This window comes from Lissotriton helveticus, chromosome 1_1, assembly GCF_964261635.1.
Source record: "Lissotriton helveticus chromosome 1_1, aLisHel1.1, whole genome shotgun sequence".
NCBI lineage: Eukaryota > Metazoa > Chordata > Amphibia > Caudata > Salamandridae > Lissotriton > Lissotriton helveticus.
The window spans coordinates 292823913-292849291 of NC_136057.1; the positions used below are offsets into that span (position 1 = coordinate 292823913).

General features: G+C 42.5%; 1 protein-coding gene across 2 annotated transcripts in view; it reads left to right on the forward strand.

Annotated features, from left to right (window-relative positions):
• LOC144797636 (aldo-keto reductase family 1 member B1-like) overlaps positions 1 to 13374 on the forward strand; it is a 375986-nt gene extending 362612 nt beyond the window's left edge. For both annotated transcript variants that reach the window (XM_078668370.1, XM_078668448.1), the window contains one exon: positions 12213 to 13374. In XM_078668370.1, coding sequence (XP_078524496.1) covers positions 12213 to 12255 — 43 coding nt within the window. In that variant the 3' untranslated portion in view covers positions 12256 to 13374. The remainder of the gene's footprint in view (positions 1 to 12212) is intronic.
• The last annotated feature ends 12005 nt before the right edge of the window (positions 13375 to 25379 follow it).

Sequence of the window (25379 nt, forward strand, 5' to 3'; positions counted from 1 at the left end):
GCGCTTTACAAATGTGGACTTTTACTTTTTTTACTTTACTTTCTCCTGAGCCAGTATTGCTCCCAGTCCACACAGGGCTGGCATCGACTAGTAGCTCGGTGCGCTTGTCGGGGTTTAAGTGGACAAGTGTGGTGTTGTCAAGGAGAGCGTCTTTGATCTTCTGGAATTAATCTTCTTCCTGTTGGCTCCATGTCCACTACGTATCTGCCTGTGTGAGGGCCCTCAAGGGTTCAGAGAGGGTAGCCAGGTCGGGATGAACCTCCCATAGTAAGTGGTCATTACTAGGAAGGTTCTTGCTCCTGCACGGTGGTGGGTGCTGGCGCTTGCTTGATCGTTTGTGACTTGCGAGGGTCGACTTGTATCCCGAATTTGATTAATGGCTGGAAGAAAGAGCATTTGACTTTGTGTAGCATCATTCCATCCTCTTTGAGGCGTTTGAGGGTGGCCTTCAGGTGCTTGTGATGTTCAGCAGCTTTGGGTGAGTGGATCAGAATGTCTCCCTTATTGCATTCTGAAAATCTTCTGTGGCCGATGAGATGCCAAAGATCAGGTGCTTGTAGCAGCGCAGTCCTAAGTGGGTGCTGAATGTAGTGATATACTGGCTTTCATCTGCTAGTAGCAGTTGGTGGTACCCGGCATTGAGGTTGAGCTTTTAGAACCTGGTGGAACCATTGACGTCCACTATAATCTCATCCATGGTGGGGGTGATATGTCGCTCCCGTATGATTGCCTGGTTGGGGAGGTGCATATCAATACATATGTGAATCTTCCCCAGTTGCTTGAGCTTTCTGCAATTGCCATTGGGGAGACCCAGGGAGTGGGTCCTGATACTTTCTCTATCACGCCTTGGCTCTCCAGTCTCTCAAACTCCTTTTCCACCAGTGGTCATAGGTGGAACGGGACGCGGCGATGCTGGAGTACCACCAGTGTAATGGAGGAGTTGATGTGTAGCGTCACCAGTTGGCACTGGAGACGACCGAGCGCCCGGTATAGTTCCGAAAATTGGTTTAATAGATCGATTTGATGTGATCTCACTCTTGGTGAAAGACACGAGGCCAAGATCCTCTGCTGTGTGGCTGCCTATCAGCGTGTCAGCCTCTTGTTCGATGACTTGAATTGTCGTTGTGACTTCCTGATCTTCAGATCATACAGGTACTGACATCCGACCGCGGAGCGGTAGAGGTGTCTGGCTCCTGTATGCAGACATCTTGGTGTAGGATGGCAAGGGAAGAGGAGTGGTGCTGTGGCCAGGGCAACTGATGCTGGAATCTGGGGCTGGAATCATGGGCTCACGGTTCGATCCCTGCACCGGCAGCAGGTCAGCCCTGCACCGTGTGACTCTGGGCAATAGCTTGCTTAATCTTCCCGAGGGCCCTCAGCATGGGGATGCCTTCGGATAGCTGTTCGCGCTTTACAAAAACTGGATTTAGATTTTTTACTAGTTGAGGCTTTGGCCAGAGACGGTTATATTGTTGCATCTCCATGACTGACGTTCCGGTGTAAATGATGGCTTTAACTTCTGATCCTGCCACTTGGATGGTGCACATGGGTTGCGGCCTCCTGCAGCGGTTCAACTCCCCCATGAATGAGATGGGGAATGTTTCTTCTTCCTCCTCTTCTTCCAGGGATGAGTCTTCTTGGTGGTGACTTTGTCTTGCCGTTGCTTTTGCCTCACTTTGTCGCATCATATGAGTGAGGGACAGCTGGCTTATCATTTTCATCCGTGACCGGTTGTCTCTGGGGCCCTTGTTTCTGAGTTTCTTTCTGCAGACGGATGCAAAATTATTCTGGATTACACAGTTAGACCAGGTGTAGCCTGGTGCTGGGTAGTCGCTGATCCGGTGTTCTTCTCTGCCGCAGTAGCCGCATCTCGATTTGGCTTGCTGGAGCCTTTTTCGTTTGGTTGTGTCACCTCAGCATTTCATTAGAATGGCGTCAGCTCATTTGGTCCTAATTTTAGCGGCCTTTTCCGGGGTTTGAGTGATAGCCAGATCCATTTCATTAGCTCGGGTCGCAGACAGGTCGTGTGATCGCACCAGGATCAAAAAGTGGTCAAGGCTGATGTTCGGTTATCACAGGATTAGGCTCCATAAAGTTTGATTTTGGCATCCTTGCATCAGCTGGGCCCAGATTTCTTTGTCCTGGTCGTCTTTTGTGCAGGTGCTTGCGTAGAAATTGTCAATGGATTCCCCCTCTCGTTGGCGGGCTTGGCGTAGCTTGAACCTTTCGAAATCTGTGTTTAACTAGGGGTCAAAATGGGCATTGAAGACTTGACTGTGGTATCAGAGTCTGTGGATGGTCCGGTATCTGGTAAATGTTGAATATTTTGTATATCTCTTCTCCTGCATGATGGAGGAGCAGCGACGTCTTGAAAGCACCGTCTGCCTTACTCGTGGTGACTTAGTAATTCTCCAGCTGCTCAATACATATCTTTCACAGTGGGGATGCGGTCGTTGGGTCTGCCAGCTCGCTGAACTGCGGCAGCCCCTCTGCGAGGGCGTGTTGTGTGTGGGCTGGTTGTTGAGGTTGAACTTCGTCTACCATTCTAGCTTTAGTCGGGCCTAATGGCAGTCTCTCGGACCAAGGCCCTGTGTCTCAAGGTTTCATGCGATCTGTGGTCACTTTATGTTTTGTGGTGCCACAGCTGGTGATAATGCTTCTGTTTATTATTATTCTTTGTTTTTCCTTCTGTTCCCCTTACAGGTGCCAGGGATTGTTTTCTGTACTATTTATGGTTACTGATATAATATATTAGACATTTTTTTCTTTCTTGTAGGTGCCATTGCTTGTTTTAGAGGTATGGAGCAGGGATGACCACAGATCTGGCATGTAGAGGCGAATGGCGCGTGCTGGGTTCAGTGCAGGCTCTTCTGCTTACAGAGAGTCTCTCGATAGTGCGCATGTCCGCGAGCAGTGGGCAGGGCCTTAGCTGGCTCGCTAATCACCGTGGAGCTCTAGCTCTTCTGCGTGCTAGCCCGGATTCTGCCTGGCTGCCTCACTCTACCGCCTTTCAGCTAGGAGGGAGAGGATGCTGGTAGCGGGCACCATGTCTTCAGCTTTGTGACAGCCTCTGCTTTTGCTGGTTGCTGCAGTGCTTTGTGCGACGACGTGGGAGGTAGCTTCTTCCGATCTGTGTGGTTGCAGGTGCTCGATACTGCCCTCCCAGCTACTCGTGGTGGAAGGTGCACGGGGGCTCAACCCACCATCGTCACCAGTGTGGTGGTGGGAGTGCAGGGCACCCTATTAATTCCCTCATGTAGGCCCTGCTCCCAAGTCCATTAAATAATACACACTCTCACGTTGTGCATGTGTCGAAGTGAGACAGCGAGTGGTCCACTCCCCTTTATTTAAAGCCTCTGGCCATGCCTGGCTAGAGGATGTTATGCAAGTATATCCAGGTCTGTGGATAGCATGACCGCTCACCTGCTACATTTAGGGCTATGGGGAAGGCATCTCTGCAAAGAGTTGCAGCGAGAAGGACTGAGAATTGTTTCTTAGCCATGACTCACATTTTATCAACTAACCTCTCTGTGTGCAGGTTTCTCTTATTTGACACAGCCACATCTCCTCCTTCTCTGGGAAGGGGTGTTTGGAGAGGGGGGCGAGCAGCTCGGAGAGGCTGCTATTCATGTACCATCATACACATCTAGCGGGTTGAAGCTTGCTTACATGGCAAAGCCGGTGCTGACGTTACACAGATGCCTGGGGGGGGTGGCATCTTGTTACCTTACTCAGTGCAGGGTAAACTGGCCAAAGCAGGGCCTGTGGGGGCATGAGTGCAGGAAATGTTATCCTTAGAGGGAACTTAAGCAAATAGGATTATTAACGAGTTACAACTGGAGCCTGCTTTCCTGCCCCATGACTCCCTAGCCATATAAAATAAAAGTTCACTTTTGTGTTTGGAGTGGGTACATACCTCGGACATAAACAAACCATAAGAAAAAAACAGGAACTTCGGATCTGAAAGGCCCACTCAGGGCGTACAGACTACCTACATTCATTCATTTTACTTTGTACTACATAGCATACATAAAGCTGCTCTTGCTTTTAAGTTTTGAGTTACAAGCAGGCTCAGTATGGTGCACCATCAGTGATCAGTCGTCTTGCCGTGTATTCATTGAGTGTGTGGTTGTGTGTCAGCGGCGGTCATTAAACTATTTATGTTTATCTGACTCTAATTAATGTACCATGTAAAATAATAAAAGAGGTGTATGTGATGAAGGTACGTTCAGCTCCATGGGAGACTTGGCCTATTCACAAGTAGTGGCTGTTTATTGGGTGAAGCACACTGGTATGTTCTACTGCAGTATTGCTATATAAAACGTTAAATAAATAAAGGGCATATTTCAACCATGACAAGCCTTTTACACGCTACTGCTTGGTACCCCACTGCTTCTGGTTGAGACACTGAAAAGGCTTCTAAGCTCAGCATGAATCTCCCTGGTGGGAGTGCATGTACCCTGTGCTGAAACTGGGTAGAACACACTTACTTTCAAAGTAAAACAAGAAAACACCATTTGCCTCTTGACACTTTTTTTCCATAGAGGAGTCAAAAATATAGATTAGAAAAATAATCCTACATATTCATTTTATTTCACCAGTTTTGGCTTGTCTGCTAAGGCGGAGGAGTGTCGCCCCACTGCTCAAGAGGAAAACTATAATAATAATAATAAATCATTATTATAATTTTAGTTTTCCTATTGTAGTCAGTGGCTCTCGGGGTGGGGTGGGCTGGCTAGATAGAGCAGGGGGAGAAGTGGTTTACACTCCCTAAGTACACAAGACTGCTTGCCTGGTCCTCTTGGGCCAGCCAAACAGTCCTGCACACTTTGCACAGCCGGCTGAGGAACATGCCCAGCCTCCCATTCCCCATCTGAATGCTGATCCACGGTGCTCAGACCAATCACGACGCTGCATTGCAGTGTTGTGATTGGCTTAGGGGAGCCTTAAGGGAGCCTGGGAACTTCCTGTTGCTGATACAAGAAACAGGAAGAAGAGGACGGAGGAGAGGCAACGGTCGGCCGTAGCGAGGTAATTTTTTTTTCTTTCTTTTTTCGTCCCTCCGTCTCCCCTCCCCCCCCCCCCCCCCCCCAAACCCACCCCACCTCACCACCTGGGTCCAGTAGAGTCGATACTGAATTTCACAGCTTCCAGCCATTGCTGCCCCTTCCTTTGTCTCGCCGATCAAGCTAAGCCGGCTCTATAAAACAAAAGCATCTGCTGAGGCACCACACTTGGGCCAGCTTGTGGTACACAGCTGCCTGAAGCCAGATGTCTGAAAACAACATGGCGCCCGCCAAAAATACTGGCTTGTGTACTGTATAGTGCCTAGAGATGATAAAATAACAATTGTACACATGCCATGTATTGTGCAAAGGGGGAATTGCACTGTTAAACTGTCTTCTTTTCTCACTTTGCCCGCACACCTTCCTCTGCCGTTAGCCAGTCGTGTGTTTTGTTACAGAGGAAGCGCTGCAGGCAAAGTAAGAAAAGAAGACTTGGCAAAATTAAACCAAAATGTAACTAGAGCCAACAAACCTTTGTAATTTTCTTTTTCCTACTGAGCACGGTCAAGAAAAACAGCTGGTCCTTTCCAGCTTAGGAGGAGGTGGGAGGGAGGAATTCTGCAATAATAAAATGCAAACAGCTATGAAACACTCCCCATGTAACACAAGCAGGAAATAAATAATAAAGTAGTCCCTCAAACCAAGAGATAAAGAACCAGAGCTTAAAAGTACAGTACTAAGTCCCTGCTCTATGGGAGTAAACAAAAGAGCAAATGGAGGGACAAAGAGGCGGGACCGAACACTATCAAGCAAGGATTTTTAATGGAAGCTGAAATAAACAAATGAAAAACAAGGGGGTGGCTTTAATCCCACAAGTATATACAAGAGGTTTCAGGAGGACCTAAAAAGGAATACACCTACATGGTCAACTTACACCTTTCATACAACTTCCAGACCTGCATACTCACAAATAGCCAAATGACAATCCTAGAAATATGGTAGTGCATACAATACTCTTAACTAGAGAGCTCAATCAAAGGAGAAATCAGAAATGAGCCAAAAACAAAACTTTTTACACAGCATAGTGAGTATCTAGAGTCATTTTGAGACAGCGTGGTAATTCGAAAAGACTTTGGAGAGTGTTCAAATATGTTTCAGATGCACAGATAGTTAGGTCAACCCCTTCAAACCACCAAGCATTCTTACGGATTTTCTTGATGCCTGTTTCTGAATATAATCTCTCACTTTCTCATCAAATATGTTGCTGCACATATTTTTGCCCTGTTTCTTTGTGTCCCTGAAAGGTAGGTGGTATAGTGTTCAATTTAATTGGTAACTTTCTGCAGTCCGATTCATTTCTAACAGTAAAGAAAGTCTGCAAAGGACAGTTTAAGTCACAAAGGTATGCAAAGGACAGTTTAAATCCTCAGTTTCCTGTGGTACAGGCCATCAAATCAGTCTTAGATTTGGAGCTCTCTGAGCATTCTCCAACCTTTTGAGTGAGTCCTAAAAGTATGCTTTTGGTTTTATTGCACATTTAATAGGATGGGTTAATCACTGCACTCTGCTGCATCACGAAAATATCCAAACTATCCCCTTACCTGCTACTTTCTGTAGCCTGATCTCAGTTCTTTAACTCTTAGGGGAACCAGGGGCCTTATTTATGAGGCTGTGCATCTCTTTTACGCCGCCGGTGCGTCACTTTTTGTGACGCACCAGCAGCGTAAAAAATGTGCCTTGTTGCCCCATATTTACAAAGTGACGCATCTCTTTGTAAACCCCTGCGCTACATTATACCTACGCCAGGTATAATGTATGCAGGGGGGGGCGTTCTGACGCAAGACAGGGTCATAGAAGTGACGCAGTGAAATCTATAAGATTTCACTGCGCCAAGTCTAGGACACAAATGCATCAATTTCTTACGCCTGCCTCACAGCAGGCGTAAGACTAATGCAGGCCCTTTCACATGGGGCTCGCCCCATGTGAAAGGACACATTGCTGGAGTTGCGTCACTTTTGTGACACACTCCAGCAATGCGTCACTTTTGCACCATACAGATACGTCAGAAAAACTGACGTATCTGTAACTCCTTGCGCCATGATGCGTCATACTGTAAATATGACGCATCATTGGTCTCGCAAGGAGGGCGCAGTGAAAAGTGACGCATCGCTGTTTTCACGCAGCGATGCGTCACTTTTCATAAATGAGGCCCCTGGACTTTAGTTTGACTGACCTGACCTAATGTTAGATTTGTGCGAATCAATCTTCATATAAAGGTGGTCTATGGATGCCAGTGCTACTCTTAGAGCTCCCCTATCTCACTTTTAACAGTATCTTGTTGGCCTGCACTGCTACATTCCATTGCACAAGTCCTGGGACCATGGCCTGGAATAGAAACAATCCTCTAAAACAACTCCGTAATTGGTTTTCATTATGAGTCTCCTTAGAGTCAGGTTTTTGATGTTTGAGTGGTTTCTCCATATCCACCAAGTGGTATGTTTGTCACTATCTCTAAGCGTGGACATGTGAAGATACTGCACTTATGACACTGCTTATACTTTATTATTCAGGGATTTCAGGTTGTTCATGGGCTTAGTTTTAGCACCAGCTTACTCCCCAGCTCAAAGGAATGGGCATGTGGTTCACATCCATTAAAGTAAAGGGCCATGGGTTGAATACATTGGAAGTTGTCTCTTCGTGCCACCCCCATCTGTTTTAGCATTTTAACTCCTGCTTTTCCCTGGGCACTCAGTATGCTTCAGTGTTTCTTTCTCGTTCTCCACTGGGCCTAGCCATCTACCCATGGCTACGTGGTCAACCATGGAATCCTCCACAGGCTATCACCACCATTTCTTAAATACACATTGATCACAAGATGGCTCATCTGTGCACTAGCTGAAAGGGCGATTTGAATACCCCTGGAAACCGTTTGAACCAGAGCAGCTTTGATCGTTGCTTCTCACCCCTGTAGCTCTTACTGTTTTCCGAATAAAGTACTTGTGCACTTACCTGTCACAGGAAATTGGGTTTTTGTTACAGTAGCCTCCACTTTTTTGCCTGGTATCTGATGCAACTTTTACTAAAGGTGTGCTGGGTTCCTGCTAATCAGGTTCCAAGCGCCAGTGTTCTTTCCCTAAACTGTGCCTTTTTCCCACAATTGGCACCACTTGAGTCTCCATGTAAGTCCCTAGTATCTGGTACCCCTGGTATCTTGGGCCTTGGGACTAAGTAGAGTAGAGCAGCACGAATTGTGACACCCTATATGACGCCTCACCAAGCTCATGGAAACTGCCATTGCAGCCTGCGTGTTTTGGTGCATAGAAAAAAGAAGAGTTGTTGCCCCAGTATTGGAACTTTCATAGATTCCCATGCTTTTGTATCATTCCCCATCGTCGGAATGGGAGTCTCGGTAACAAAAATATCATAGCAGTAGGTACAAAAGAGAAGAAAAAGTTACAGGTAAGTAACTTGTTTTCATATGGCACACAGCCCTCTTTGGCAAGCATGCGAATCGCTGCATGTGGTATAGGTAAATCACCTCTACAGCAGGTATTACAGCCCTAAAGCAGGGTACACCATATCCACTTGTGGGCACATCTGCATGAGTGAATATGTCCCTGTGATATCTAAGTCCATTCTTAGATATTACAAGTGCACAGGGAAGCCATAATGAGTACAAGTTCCCCTGGCAGTCTGTTTTCAGTTGGCCCTCTTTTACCGGAGCGCGCCCAGATGCAACTTCACCAGCACCCTGCTCCTGGTGAAAAGAGGTACAAAAGGGGGTGGTGATGGACGGAGCAACTGAATCAATCAAACACTCACACTCAGTCAAAAGATCTGAGTTTAATCCATCACCGTTCTTTAGCCCACTCTGCCACCCCAGTTCAGACATGGCTATATGCAAATCAGTCTGACCCTGTGCCTCATGGGAACAGTCCAGCCTGAACTGCCAAGCCATGTCTTCCCTGGACCGGAAACAAGCTTCCGAGGACCGGTTTCTGGCATTCCAGCCGTCTTCAGCCCGGCTTGCTTGAATCTAGTGGCAAAGTGAGCAAGGGACTCACGTCTGAGCATACCCTGCCACACTTATGGTGGCCAAAAGCGGTACAAAAGGGGGTGGTGATGGACGGAGCATCTGAATCAATCAAACACTCACACCCAGTCAAAAGATCTGGGTTTAATCCATCACCGTTCTTTAGCCCACTCTGCCACCCCAGTTCAGACATGGCTATATGCAAATCAGTCTGACCCTGTGCCTCATGGGAACAGTCCAGCCCGAACTGCCAAGCCATGTCTTCCCTGGACCGGAAACAAGCTTCCGAGGACCGGTTTCTGGCATTCCAGCCGTCTTCAGCCCGGCTTGCTTAAATCCAGTGGCAAAGTGAGCAAGGGACTCACGTCTGAGCATACCCTGCCACACTTATGGTGGCCAAAAGCGGTACAAAAGGGGGTGATGATGGACGGAGCATCTGAATCAATCAAACACTCACACCCAGTCAAAAGATCTGAGTTTAATCCATCACCGTTCTTTAGCCCACTCTGCCACCCCAGTTCAGACATGGCTATATGCAAATCAGTCTGACCCTGTGCCTCATGGGAACAGTCCAGCCCGAACTGCCAAGCCATGTCTTCCCTGGACCGGAAACAAGCTTCCGAGGACCGGTTTCTGGCATTCCAGCCGTCTTCAGCCCGGCTTGCTTGAATCCAGTGGCAAAGTGAGCAAGGGACTCACGTCTGAGCATACCCTGCCACACTTATGGTAGCCAAAAGCGGTACAAAAGGGGGTGGTGATGGACGGAGCATCTGAATTAATCAAACACTCACACCCAGTCAAAAGATCTGGGTTTAATCCATCACCGTTCTTTAGCCCACTCTGCCACCCCAGTGAAAGGAGGGCAGTTCCCTAAGAACTGCTACTAGTACTTTGGACTCTGGCCCACTACAAGTTAAAACCTGATGTTTACAAGCCACTACTAGTGTATGGGCCTCATTGGTTTACTGTAAAGTATAATATCAGATGGCACAGACTTTATATGTTTATTATAAACATCATGACAAAAGCTATAGGCTTAACTTATTTATTGTAAAAAGCAAATGTTAAAGTCAATAACCCTTTTTGGGTGGATTGTTATTACCCTGAGTGAAACCCTCCTGATAGGGATTTTAGTAAAGTAAGTACAGTACAAGGTAAGGATTTTATTACTCCCTCTAAGAAACCCTGCGATACAACATGTGTACCGTGACAAACCTTGTTACTCCCCCTGGGAGGTATCGTATACTATTTTGTCAACTGTGATTTTGTACATATTTGCAATTTTATGACAGTATGTCTTATGATTGCCTAGTGGGAAAGCTTATGCAAAATACACAGTTGGGTAAACTGGCAAGCCAAAACTAAATGATATAGGATTTATTGGTTCATTGGGAAATGTTATGTCAAGCCAGGGCTGCAATGATTCTGATCTGTTTATTATAAAACATTGTAACATAAGCAGTAGACCTGAATAATTTCTTTGTGAAAAGAGTGTCTGTTAAAGCCAATGGGCCAGATGTTAGATTTACATCTTGAAAATTCTTGATAGGCCCTCTTTGGAGGGGTTGTGTACTGTATTGACAGCTATAGACTGACACATTTTGTAATGTTATTGCTATATACAAGACGGCTACCTAGTCAAAAAAGCTTATGCTTAATACAGTATACCCGAAGTGAAGATAAATCAACTTTAAAGACCATTGGCCTTATTAGCTCTTTGGAAAGATTTACGTCAGGTTTGGCCTGTTTATAAATGTAAACCAAGGCAGTAGTGCTGACTTATTTATAGTGAAAATGTACCTTAAGGGCAGTTGACCTTTAATGATGGATTTGTATTTGATTGTCTGACAGGATTTGTAAAATATACATACATACATACATAGAATAAGTTGGTGGATCATCAGAGGCATGAGTATGTGGATGAGTGACAGAGTCCATGTAGAATGGGTTGAGTGTCTAATCTCATCAGTGACTCCAGAAACATTTTCACTTATAGGCCAGAGCTGTTTATTTTTAAGGGAACTTGTACCCTTCTGCAGATTTCTTTTCTTGCCCCTGTTTCCATTCCATTCATGACAGTAACCTACCTCTCCTCTTCTACCTGTCTTTTCTGCCAGTTTCTTACATTGGCCTCACACCTCCTGTTCACATCTATAATGCACTTACAGGCACATGCATCAAAGCCTTTTGTGATCGCAAAACCGTACCATTCGCAAAAATCGACCGTTTGCGATCGAAAAATTAGCTTTTGCGATGCATCACGGGTCAAGGCCCTCGCAATTTGAGAATTCGCAAGTAATTGCGAGTTCTCAAATTGCGATTGCATGTAAGGAATTGCATTTTGTGATTCCTTAAATGCAATACATAAAAGTTAAAAAATCTGCGATTTTGCTAAAAGGGGGAGCAAATAAACATGAAGTTGACCTTCATAGTAATTTGCAAAAACTTTGAAAATGCACTTTGTACATTTTTCAAAGTTTCATGTTGCACACACACATGCCCTTAGGGCATGTGTGTGCGCAACATATGTGCACAGATCAATTTCTAGGGTGCAACAGGGTGTCCTTTTGACACCCTGGCACCCTTGAAATTGCTTTCTCAATTTGCGATTCTCTAATTGAGAATTGCAAATTGAGAATGTCTTCCCAGTCATTCCTATGGGCCTCTAGGCCCATTGGAATGAATGGGGAGTTATTCCTTAATTGCGAGTCGCAATTTGCGAGTCGCAATTAAGGAATGTTTAGAAATTGCTATTTTTTAAGCGATTTCTACATGCATAGGCTTTTGCGATTCCTGAATTGTGATTCCTTAAAAATCGCAAATAAGGAATTGCAAAAGCCAACATTAATGCATGTGCCTGTTACTCCCTGCACCCTCTGACAATTAATACAGAGCCTCTTTCCCACGAACTCTTTTGCACCACCTCACTATAGCTTTGTAAGCTCAGTCTTTCTTCTTTGCTACAATGCCTGGCAGTTCATTGTGTTCTTTGACCTTCTGCCCAAATAATTGACATTAGTGAGATCCCAAGGTCGAGATACCATTGAACAGCTATCTGCTGCAAATGTGCACGAACCCCACAAAAATATGCCTATGGAATAGGTTGAAGTGAACTTATGAACAATGTTTAGCAATTGTCATCAAACTGTTTTTTTGGCTTTTATGTCTTTCAGGTGCAGATATCAGAAGGATTATCCTTTTGCAGCAGAGTTTTAAAGTTCAAAATAACTGCCTCGTCAGGATTCAGAGTTTCCCACTCTAAGAAAATGTAGTGTCTTTCAGGAAAAGTGATATGCCAAACAAAAAGTTGACTGGTGAAACCAAACATTCTTTTCTAGGCGCTCCATCAATTGGGCTGTAAATGAATAGTACCGACGCATAACTCTTTGAAGGAGAATTGATATTTGAGTCAAAGAGATGAAAGGATCATGTGAATGAGTCAAACCTTCAAAAAGTATCTCTCAAAAAGTGAACAATCATTAGATGGGAGGTGCAAAGAAGATACAAGCGAGCGCTCGTCACAACTAAAGACCATATGATTGAAAAGAATCAATTGACAGTGTCCTTTTAGCATAAGAGGCTAAGACGGAGAAAGTAAGTGATACTTCTGAATGTCACCTACATCTAACTCTAAGGTTATGCTTATGCGCCCAGATTCCAACATATGTCAACGACTAAGATTGAAAAATAGAATTGCAGCAATGGTTCACATGATGTGCGGTATCCTGTGCTTAGCACTGCCTTGTGCTCCGTTCCGTGGTAGTCTCAGGACTAATGGGGTACTGTGGTCTGTGACTGCAGTTGGGTCTTTGCAAGGTGTTTGTGCCTCAATTATGTATTTTGATGAAGATTTGTTAATTCTAACATAACTCTGCATTATTGAATCCGTGAAAGGGAACAAGCATAAAAAAATCTGTACTCACATCCTGACTTACTCTCTTCATTCCAAGGCTGAATCAACAACAAGCAAAGTATATATATTGCCCATTCATTGTGAACCAGATTTGACATTTTGAGACTTTAGATTGCGCTCCAAATGGGGTTAATAGGGAATGGATGTAGTAGTAAGGGCATTTATGTTCATTTTGTGAGGCTACTGTATTTTCCAAACACTACGTGTATTTAAAAAAGTAATAATTTCGATATCACGCTGTGTGCTTGTTATCCTAGGGTGCACTGGCTCCATGCTGCAGAGTTCTTTATTATAAAGAACTGTTAGTACTTGACTGTACATATGCCTTGTTGGTAAAGGTGCCTGACTTAGGTCAAAGAAGCTTGCATTTTCATGTATAGAATTTTTGAAGTTCTGATTAAAGTGAATTCCGGTGTGTAGCAGACACTTGTGGATATTGTCTTGTGTATGTTTTGTCTTGATTAGAAAGATTAAAAAAGAAACTTGGCTGGATTTCTTTTTTGACATGCATTGTAACATAGTGCCTGACAGAAGCTCACCCATGCTGAATCCATAACATTTTCTCTGGTGCCTTGCTCACTGTCCTTCTCAACTCATTGGGAAGCAACTGCAGCAGTAGGCAAGACTGCATTAAACTTCTCACAAACGAAGGCTGACGCAAATAATTTTGGAATCCTCTGCATGTGAGTGCCCTTCTTTGTATATGAGTACCACTACTTAACTGCCGGTGCCAACTGGGACACTGAGGGCCGGATGTATGTGCGTTATTCTTAAACCAGGCTGTGCAATTTGTAAATCAACTTTTACAGTAATAGGTTGAATCACAAATTGTCCTTTCGCAGGGTGTCGCAAACAATCTGCCTTTTTTTAATTTTATTTTGAAAAAATTTAAATTTTTTATTGCAAGCAAGTCAGATACAAAACATTATTAGAAAATCAGGAAGAGAGAAAGAAAAGAAGACAACAAAACAATGCAATTCAGTAAATAAACAGAATACAAATAAGCAATAATGAATCATATTTAAACAATGTCTAACAAAGACAGACCAGACCGTCTACCCCCCCAGTTCCCCCTGAATCCAATCCTGCATTGGGGCCCAAATTTTCTCCCCCAGCAATCTTTTTCTGTAACCTTTCACAGTATAGATGGCATATTCTAAATTATACTTAGCTAACAGCCGCACTCTTCAAGTATGAAATAATGGCGGGTCTGGACTAATCCATTCCTGAGTTATACAAGCTCGATATACAGACATGCAGATAAATATCAGCTTTTTTTTATCATCTGATATGTTTTCAGAGGATAACCCTATCATTACCAGCTCTGAATTCAGATTTATAGAGGTTCCAAGTATTAAAGAAAGAAAAGATTATATTTCAGAGAGAACACATGATAGCTGTGGGCAAAGAAAAAACATGTGGGTTGCGTCTGCTGCCTCTAACAAGCATCTTTTGCAGGCTATTGATGGCGAAGCTCCCCATTTGGAGATTATTGCCGGAGTATGATATAGATCAAAAAGAACCATGTAATGTTGAGATCGGGATCTGCCAGTCAAAAGAATGGAGTTAGCCATCAGAATGGAGTCTTTGATTAACACATCGGTTACCCCCAGGTTTGTTGCCCATCGCTCTTGTATTAATGTTAAGTCATCTGAATAAACTGAGATCAGCAAGTTATAGAAAAAACTAATCTTTCTATTGGTATATAGAGACTCAATCAAATGAATCTTCTGAAGACCTGAGCGTTCGGTAAGTGATAAGGTTTTAAAATAGCTGTGCAATTGAAAGTATTTAAAGTAATCAAGAGTTGAAATCTTAAAATTAGTTTGAAGGGTCTGAAAAAGAATCATTTCATCATTCTGCCATAGATCACCGATGCAGTTAATTCCTTGTCTGAACCATTTTATCATAATGTGATCCCTAAAGATAGCAGGAAGAATTTGCTTAGATGTCAGCGGAGTATATTTCAAAAATTTTGGGATCCCCATATGTCGCTTAATAATCTTCCATGCCCGATATGCTGCAGTTACAATCTTAAATTTAGTTTTTTTTTAATAACTCGGTTCTATATTTTTTAGCAAACAACCGCGAGCCTCAGTCCCTAAACGAATTTCATAAATTGACGGAGACTGTGCTTCATTAATTGGGGCTTTAGTACCAATAATTAGAGGAGTTATAAATTGCAGAATTGATGCTAGATAGTAAAACAGGAAATGTGGGGTACTCCATCCCCCTCCGGCCTTTTGAAGAGTTAGTTTTTTGAAAGCTCTACGATGACGTTTATACCCCCAATGAAATCAAATCTCCCAGCCATTCTCTCAAGTTGTTTAAAAAATTCAATTGGGAATTCAAGAGGAACAGTTCGGAAAAGATATCGAAATCTTGGAAGTACTAACATTTTTATTACATTGTTTCTGCCATGTAGGGACAAGTATAGATGGTCTATACGCTCCAGAGTAGTAGTTGCCTTTTTTCAAAATAGGAGTAAAATTGAGTTTGGGAATTTCCGAGATCGGGGTTGTTAATTTAATGCCCAAATATGTTGCCGTGGTTACTATATTAAGATCTGTCGGTGGATTCTGACCTACGTATATAGTTTGGGTTTTAGCAGGATTCAACTTGTAGCCTGAAAAAATACCAAATTGGGCAGCGATCTCTTCAATTTTTGGCATTGCCCTTCTAATATCTGTAGTGATCACCACCACATCGTCAGCATATGCTAGCGCCCTATAGGCGGTACCTGCAACTTCCACTGGCAATATTTATTCAGCTTGATTTAGTCATTTAAGATAGATATCGATATAGATAGAAAAGAGCAGTGGAGATGCCGGGCAGCCTTGTCGGGTGCCACGAAAGATAGGGAATGGGCTAGAATTACATAGTGCAAACTTAACACAGGACGTTGGTGACTGATACAAGGCTTTCAGCACCACAATCATTCTTGGTCCAAAGCCTTTTAGGGCCAGGGCATCCCAAAGATAAGGCCATGCCACCCTGTCGAATGCCTTCTCGGCATCCAACAGGGGGATTCCTATGGGTGTATTGGTGGCCTGTGCCCAATCCATCAAACTAATTCTGCCTAATAAGAATTATTAAGGTTGCAATTTGCAACACTCTGCGATTGACGGCAAATGTAGAGTTGGAGGTCCGCAAGAGAGAGCAGACTTCCAATTCTTCATTCATGTTAGTTTTTTTTAAAAGCAGCCTTGGTTTATTACAAAGATGGGTGCTCATTTTAATAAACAGTTCTTGTTTGGGAATTATCAGAGGGCAGGGTGCAGTGGTCCTCTGACCAAAACAATTTTGATTTTTTCAGATCCTTAAGGCCCAGCACAACTCACCTAATTAAACTAGGGGCCACCCTGGTGTATATATTACATTTTCAATAACACTTTGAGGAGTCATATCATTTGACAAATAACAACTTTATTATTCATAAACGAATTGGAGCAGATATGGGCGTTTGCTTATTATTGTGGTTCCCTCATACCCCCCGCACTCGCGTCACCAGCAAATTCTTTGACTTGGGCCTGATACTGGCCAAACGGGAAATCGCCATGCATTGGAAGTCCAGCCAGGGCCCTAGCTACTCGCGCTGGCGATCTACACTGGAGAGGTGGGCTAAGGCAGAGGGCGCACTGCGGCTGCAACAGGCCAGGCGGCTAGATAATGACAAGGCGCTAGACACAGCCAGAGCATGGGAGGCCCTTGTGGCCGAGCTGCAACTCCCTGAGCACGACCGGGATGAGGATAGTGAGGCGCCGACGCCAAAGGGGGCTTTGGGGGTGAGGTTCCCTGTTCCGGATACAACACACACCTGACATAAATAACGCCGAAGTTTGTGAGAGTTGAGGCCCCCCAATGAGAAGCATCACCTACCTCCCCCTTTCAACTGTCCGGAAGGAGGGCGGGATTGTTGAGCATTAGCTGTTGAGAAGAGGACACTGGCGCACTGACAAGGGGGGTGGGATCCAGGGAGGGACTGGTTGCGGGTTTGTTTTCACAAATGGTGTGTTTTCAGAAAAGACTTATATTCCTGTACACTCCAGTGTGAGTGCAAGCAATGACCGATGTCCTGAATGTCTTAATCTGAAATGCCAATAAAAATTGTTTTTGCAAAAAAAAAACGTTATTATTCATAAGACTTTATCCAATTAAAAATACAAATAAGTACAAATTGTTACAAAAATTGTCTTCAGTCTAATATGTCTTAAAAGTGATAGACTTTCCTCTCCTCTGTTTTACAGTTAAATTACAATATATTTTATCTCTTTTTCTACCAATATATATATATATGTATTTTCATTACGATTGCTCCAAATATCCACATGCCATTCATTTTTAATACAAAGTCACTAGCACAAATGTTTATTGTCTTTCAAAGTAATTTCAAGGCTTGTGGGTTCTATAGCCAAGAAGAAGATAATATACAACTGTTACACAAGTGGAGAACCAGCACCTCAGCTAGAATACATAGTAATGATACTTAATTCACTACACAGTCCATTTTGTTCTCCCTAGCTAAAGTTCCAATAATCATATCTGTATCATTGTTCTGACATCATTAGTCACTTGTTTTACCACATTATAAATATACCAAGTTGATATAATGCAATGTTATGCTCTATCCTATCTGAGGTTTCACAGCAAATAATTGAATTTTAAAATGTTCTAATACATATCCAGAAAGGAGTTCCCTTATATTGATTGATATTGACCTAGTTGTTGCCTACATAAGTAAAATTCACTTCCAAACTTTTTTGTGATTGTAGAAGAATGAAATCCACATCATCCTTATATCTTTTATTTGTCAAAATCAGACATGAATAGATTATACTACCCCAAACAATTTTAAACTCATTAAGGTTCTTTACACTGTCCTTAGTAAGAGGGAATTCAGGTTCTACACACACGTCATAGTACAAATACATGTCAGAGTAAAAATCCATTCATATTTGAAGCAATTTACACAAAGATGAGGGAGGTACACATTAGAACGTAGTGATCCTTCAATTATTCCCAATCTCAGACAAGCTTACAACTCAAGAACCAAGAAAAGGTATTTTGCATGTGTCGGGTAGTACATTACGGTAGTCCAGATATGCGAAAGTAAATTCATAGACTGAACAATGGTCGTTATTTCTTGCAAAACACAACCTAAATCTTCTAGGGGCACACAACCAAGTTAGCATGTGACCCCAAACGTAACAAAGGCATGCACGATAAGCAAAAAGCACATGTTTTAATAAACATTTACAATGTACGGTACACTGACAAAATATCAACACTCAAAATATCCCCATACAAAAATATTGTGACCAAAATATCGATGTCAAAAATATCTACCTACTTATAATGGTCGATGTTATAAATATAGTTGTACAGACTATCATTTTTTATTTATATATATAACAGAAATTTATAAATATTAAATATGTTAAAGAATAAAATTTATTTTTAAAAATGAATTAGATTTAATATACATTTTAACCAATATAACAAATAAACTTAATTTAAAAAAGTTAAACACACACATAATAAGTATAATATATCTATACAAATATATTTACTTTAAAACAATTATTAAACTAATAATTTTAATGTATTTTATCATTTTAAAATTATATAAAAATGTAACAAATACATATATATATATATATATTCACTGAAAAAAACATAGGTTATAGACCATATATAGTTAGGAATTAGCATTTACAAAACCTTATTTTACTCACACAAAACCATTGAAATTCCATATATAGTTAGTTGCACTAACTATATATCGCGCACCCGCAATCCACTGCTGATGATGTCACATATTACATCATTCATGACATGGTCAGTGACATCACTGATGACATCACTGATGACATCTCAAATGACATCACTGATGACATCACTGATGACATCATCCAGTGACTGTGTGTTTCTGTAAAGTTTTAATATGTTTGATATATTGAAGAATGAGTGGATGTATAAGTGTCTGGATGAAGGATTTAGTAGGTGCGTGACTGACTGTATGAGTGAGTGAATAAATGTGTCGTACTAAATGCATGGGTTAGTGACTAAACTGTCTGAATGTGTGCATCAGTATGTCTATTGTGATGTAAACTGCTGCATGTGTTGATCATTAGCTATACGAGAGGCTATATGTGTTATTGATTGGTTGCCCAAGTATTTGTATGGGAGATTTAGTTTGTGTGGGGGTGGCTGGGAGGTGTGTGACTCTGTGCATAGAAGTGTGAGCAGTTGATTCACTAGGTGTATGAGTTCAAGAGTGCATGTGGAAAAAGCTACATGGGCGGTTGACTGTGTGCATGAGTGTATTGATGAGTGAATGGATATCGCAATGCTACATGTCATAGTAAGTACATATGTAAAACACAGTACATGTGAGAGTTGGCATATATAAATAACTGTGCATGAGAGCCACTGAATGTGTGAGTGGCTGTATGGATCATTGTGAACTTGTATCAGGGATTGTATAAGAGAGTAAATATGTGTTAGTATATGTTTGAATAAGTAAGGTGTGTATAACTGTATAGTTGAGGAAATGGAGGTGAGATTGTTTCTTTGCATGACTGACTAGGTGTGTGAGTAACTCCATGGATGAGTGACAGTGTGTGAGTGTCTGTATACACTGAGTGTATCTAAGGTTATATTAGAGTCTGAAGAGGTTTATCGTATTAGCACAAGAATGATGTCAAATGAGATGTCATCAGTGATGTCATCAGTGATGTCATTTGAGATGTCATCAGTGATGTCATCAGTGATGTCACTGACCATGTCATGAATGATGTAATATGTGACATCATCAGCAGTGGATTGCGGGTGCGCGATATATAGTTAGTGCAACTAACTATATATGGAATTTCAATGGTTTTGTGTGAGTAAAATAAGGTTTTGTAAATGCTAATTCCTAACTATATATGGTCTATAACCTATGGTTTTTTCAGTGAATTTTCAAGGTTTTGTAAATGCTAATTCCTAACTATATATGGTGTATAACCTATGGTTTTTTCAGTGAATTTCAATGGTTTTTTAATAGCAAATATCAAAAGCTTTAAAATGTATTCTTCTTTAAATCGAAAAATATATTTTATATGTTTTTAATACAATTTTTTAATGTATTTTTTTTATATATTTTTTTGTTTCGCTTCCGGTCCGCGAACCGGGTAGCTTCCCGTTAGCTCAATTTCTTGCCGCGACCTGGTCCGCGAACCGGTAAACGTTCCGTTTGCGCAACTGCCACGTTAGAAAACAACATCGTGACGCATCGCGTAATCGCGAAGTATCGCGTTGTCGCGTAATGCGTCATATGACGCGCCGCGTCAGCGCACCCGGAAGCGCTCCGGTCCGCGAAGCGAAGCGCAAAGCGCAGCTTCCCGGAAGCGATCCGGGGCGCGGAGCGCGGAACGTAAGCATAACAGGTCATGTGATTTGTCATGTGACTTGTTAATAACACTTTTCATTGGTTCATTTCACTTTTGGTTTCCTAATGTTGTTAGGCTAGGTCATGTGACCTAAAAATAACACTTTTCATTGGTTTAGAACTATTTTTTTTTCCCAAATGATGAAAACCCCTCCTTGTTTTTACCTCATTCTTACTTTCTACTTCCAGAGAGCAAGACCTATTTTTCACAATGGCTTCTGTAATAGCTGCAGCTGGTGCTTCTCAGCAACCACCACCACCACCACCAAAAGGACCACCTCCAACACTGGACTTTGGTAGAGAGGAAGATAATGAGGACGAAGAGGAGGAGGAGGAGGAAGAGCAAGTAAGGCAGTTCCTGCCAGAAACACCAAGGCAGAGCCATATTAAAGAGCACTACATATGGCAATTTTTTAAAATTCCACCTGGACAAAATAAGGTCAATGCACCCCAGGTGTCTTGTTTGATATGTAAAAATATACTTTCTCGTGGCAACCCCAACAAGAAATACAGCTTTGGCAATCATACAATGATTTGCCACATGGAGCGATGGCACCCTAATAATCTTTCCCAAGCACAAGTAAGGGATCTTGCTGCCAATCCCCCAAATGTCATCCCCAGCACCTCCAGTGGACAAAGCTCATTCGCCGGACCAGACAATATTCAAGCTCCTTTTGAACACTACAAAATAGTTTGTATATATTGTGGAGGAACTATTTGTTATAGAGAGAAGAGTATTACTTTGATTAACCGAGCTGGAGAAAATCATAAATGCAACAAGATGAGAAAACAATGAATCCTTTTTATTTTTTTTTGCTCCTGTTGAGACATGTTCAAACCCTGCTTTTTTGTTATTTCCTCTAAAAAAACACTAAAAAAACACAAAATAGTTTTCAAAAATCAAAAAAAATCAAAAAATTGTTCAGAAAATTAATAAAAAAAATAAAAAGAATAAAAAAACAGTTCTTTTCAGAACTACCTTCCATTTATAACAAAATTGCCCAAATTTTTATACCCTGTCTTTCTTTTTTCCTCATAGTACGCTCCTCGGACCGCTTCCTGGTGCGCGTACCGGGCGCTCCCCACGCAAAAACAAAGAAAAAAAATCCCGTGGGGCCCTTTTAAAGCCTCCACATCAAACCTAGGGGGTCAGGGAGGATCTACTATGCCCCCTTATGGTCATTTCCCCCTTTGTTTTGGCCTCCTCTTGTCTCTCGATCCTACCGAGAGACAAGATGGCGGCCGCTCCGGACTGTTTAGAATGTTGACAGACACCGGAGAGCCAATCAGCTTCGCTTCGCGAAGTTCCGTTACGCGTCAAGTACGCGAACCGGAGCGCGAACCGGAGCGCGCTTACAGATATATATCTTTTTTTGAACGTTAATTTCTCAAAATCCACTGGAGCACATATCTTGAGACCTAGCAAAGGCACATCAGGCTAACAGTCCCTACAATTTTGCCAAGTTTCGTGCAAATCCATTCAGCCGTTCGGGCTAAAAGTGAGGCCAACCGCCCTATGGAAATTAACATGGGAAAACGCGTTTTGGGACCCCCCTTTTTTCTCGGCCCCCCCTTGACGAAACCCCCCCAAATTTTCAGTGGCTGCTCAGAAACCAAATGTTACATTTTCCTGAAAATTTCAGCCAATTCCGTCCACAAACGCCAAAGTTATTACACATAGAATTTTCAAAAATCCCATAGAGAAAAAATCCTAACTATATATACCTACTGGCGACCACCAGTAGGTAATATATATATATACATATATTAATATATATACATATACCAATAACATAAATACTATTTTAAAAAAAACATTCTATTATAAATTAAAACATTAAACTATTTAAAAATCTTTAAACTTCAATTTCCCACTCCAGTCAGTGCAACAGTAGGGAAGGTGTTGGATAGCGGAGGGGTAAAAATGACTATTCCCACTCCAATGACTGCAATAGAAGGGAAAGCTTTGCATAGCGATGGGTAAAGATTACTAGTGAGGCACAGGGTCAAGACTGATTTGCATATGGCCATGTCTGAACTGGGGTGGCGTGGTGATCAAAATAATGATGGATTAAACCCAGATCTGTGACTGAGGGTGAATGTTTTGCCAATGTGCAACATTCCGTCCATCACCTTGTGTGTTTTGCTGTTCACCCTAAGTGGGAAGGGTATGCCCAGACGTGGGTCCCGTGCTCAGTACGCTACTGGCGTCAAGCTATCCTGGCTGATGACGGCTGATAGCCAGAAACCAGTCCTAGGATGCTTGATTCTGGTCCAGGGAGCACATGGCTTGGCAGTTCGGCCCGAACTGTTGCCATGAGGCACAAGGTCAAGACTGATTTGCATATGGCCATGTCTGAACTGGGGTGGCGTAGTGAGCAAAATAACGATAGATTAAACCCAGGTCTGAGACTGGGGGTGAATGTTTTGCAAATGTGCAACATTTCGTCCATCGCCCTGTGTATTTTGCTGTTTGTCCTAAGTGGGAAGGGTATGCCCAGACGTGCGTCCCGTGCTCACTACGCCACTGGAGTCAAGCAGTCCTGGCTGATGATGGCTGATAGCCAGAAACCGGTCCTAGGATGCTTGATTCCGGTCCAGGGAAGACATGGCTTGGCAGTTCGGGCTGGACTGTTCCCATGAGGCACAGGGTCAAGACTGGTTTGCATATGGCCATGTCTGACCTGGGGTGGCGTGGTGAGCAAAATAACGATGGATTAAACCCAGATCTGTGACTGGGGTGAATGTTTTGCCAATGTGCAACATTCCGTCCATCACATTGTGTGTTTTAAAAATTACTATTCCCACTCCAGTGAGTGCAGCAGTAGGGAAAGTGATGGATAGCGGAGGGATAATATTTACTATTCCCATTCCAGTCAGTGCAACAGTAGGGAAAGTGTTGGATAGGGGAGGGGTAAAAATTACGATTCCCGCTCCAATTAGTGCAACAGTAGGAAAAGTGTTGGATAACGAGGAGTACAAATTACTGTTCCCACTCCAGTGATTGCAACAGTAGGGAAAGTGTTGGATAGCAGTGGGATAACATGTACTAATCCCACTACAGTTATTGCAACAGTAAGGAAAGTGTTGGATAGTGGAGGGGTAAAAATTACTATTCCCACCCCAATGAGTGCAACAGTAGGGAAAGTGTTGGATAGCGGAGGGGTAAAAATGACTATTCCCACTCCGGTGAGTGCAACAGTAGGGAAAGTGTTGGATAGCAGAGGGGTAAAAATTACTATTCCCCCTCCAGTCAGTGCAACAGTAGGGAAAGTGTTGGATAGGGGAGGGGTAAAAATTATGATTCCCACTCCAATTAGTGCAACAGTAGGAAAAGTGTTGGATAACGAGGAGTACAAATTACTGTACCCACTCCAGTGAGTGTAACAGTAGGGAAAGTGTTTTATAGCAGTGGGATAAAATGTATTATTCCCACTACAGTTATTGCAACAGTAGGGAAAGTGTTGGATAGTGGAGGGGTAAAAATTACTATTCCCACCCAATGAGTGTAACAGTAGGAAAAGTGTTGGATAGCAGAGGGGTAAAAATGACTATTCCCACTCCAGTGAATGCAACAGTAGGGAAAGTGTTGGATAGCGGAGGGGAAAACATACTATTCCCACTCCAGTCAGTGCAACAGTAGAAAAAGTGTTGGTTGGCAGAGGGATAACATTTACTTGTCCCACTCTAGTCAGTGCAACAGTATGGAAAGTTTTGGACAGTGGAAGGGTAGAAATTACTATTCCCACTCCAATGAGTGCAACAATAGGGAACGGTTTGGACAGTGGAAGGCTAAAAATTACTATTCCCACTCCGGTGAGTGCAACAGTAGGGAAAGTGTTGGATAGCAGAGGAGTAAAAATTACTATTCCCACTCCAGTGAGTGCAACAGTAGGGAAAGTGTTGGATAGCGGAGGGAAAAAAATTACTTTTCCCACTCCAGTAAGTGCAAGAGTAGAGAAAGTGTTGGTTAGCTGAGGGATAATATTTACTTTTCCCACTCTAGTCAGTGCAACAGTAGGGAAAGTTTTGGACAGCAGAGGGGTAGAAATTACTATTCCCACTCCAATGAGTGCAACAGTAGGGAAAGTGTTGGATAGCGGAGGGGTGAAAATTACTATTCTTACTCCAGTCAGTTCAAAATTAAAAGCAAGCAAAATATCATCAACAGCATAAAAATATATTTTTTAAAGTAAGTAAAAACAATATAAATGTTAAAAATAAAAATATATTTAATATTAAAAATAAAAACATATTATAATGTTAAATACATATCACAAATACATACACATATTATATGAAATAACATAAAAAATAATTTTGAAACAAATAAATATTTTTATTTAGAAATTATTTATTAGCAAAAATATGAATTATTACATAAATGTAGTCTATTACGTAATAGCCTATAACACCACACAACTCACAAAATGTATTTGCAAAATTTACATAATTAATGATCAACTAAACAAATAGTATTAATTCAAAAACAAATTAAAACACATAAAATGTACTTATTTTCCCACCCTTTACACCTATAATCCCCACAACCCACACCTAGTGGCGATGTCGTTCGGAAAGCAATCTGACCGAATCGGTTCCGGAATGTTTTTCCGAACGACTGGAATCAGGGGAGTCCGACTTAGCAATTTGGATGCCTCCGGATAATTCCAGGTACAAGTTGGTCAGACTCCCCTTGACTTCTATGGGAGCACGTGCTCCGAACGAGAACACAGGCTCCCATTGAAGAAAGGGTGATTGGGAAAAATCGTGCACCCTGTGGCGGGCACCCCTTGTTGCCTGCCACAATGTGCATGGTTAGAGTCAGAAAGGGGGGTCCCTTGGGTACCCCCACTGGCCCGATTCGGAGGGCCCCCTGTGAGGCCTGCTTTAGGCAACCAAAGACCGATTCTGCAGCTGTTTTGTTTTGGAGAAACCGATTCAGAACGGCTGTCTGAATCGGTCATGGTACTCGCTCGCTCGGAAAACCAAGTC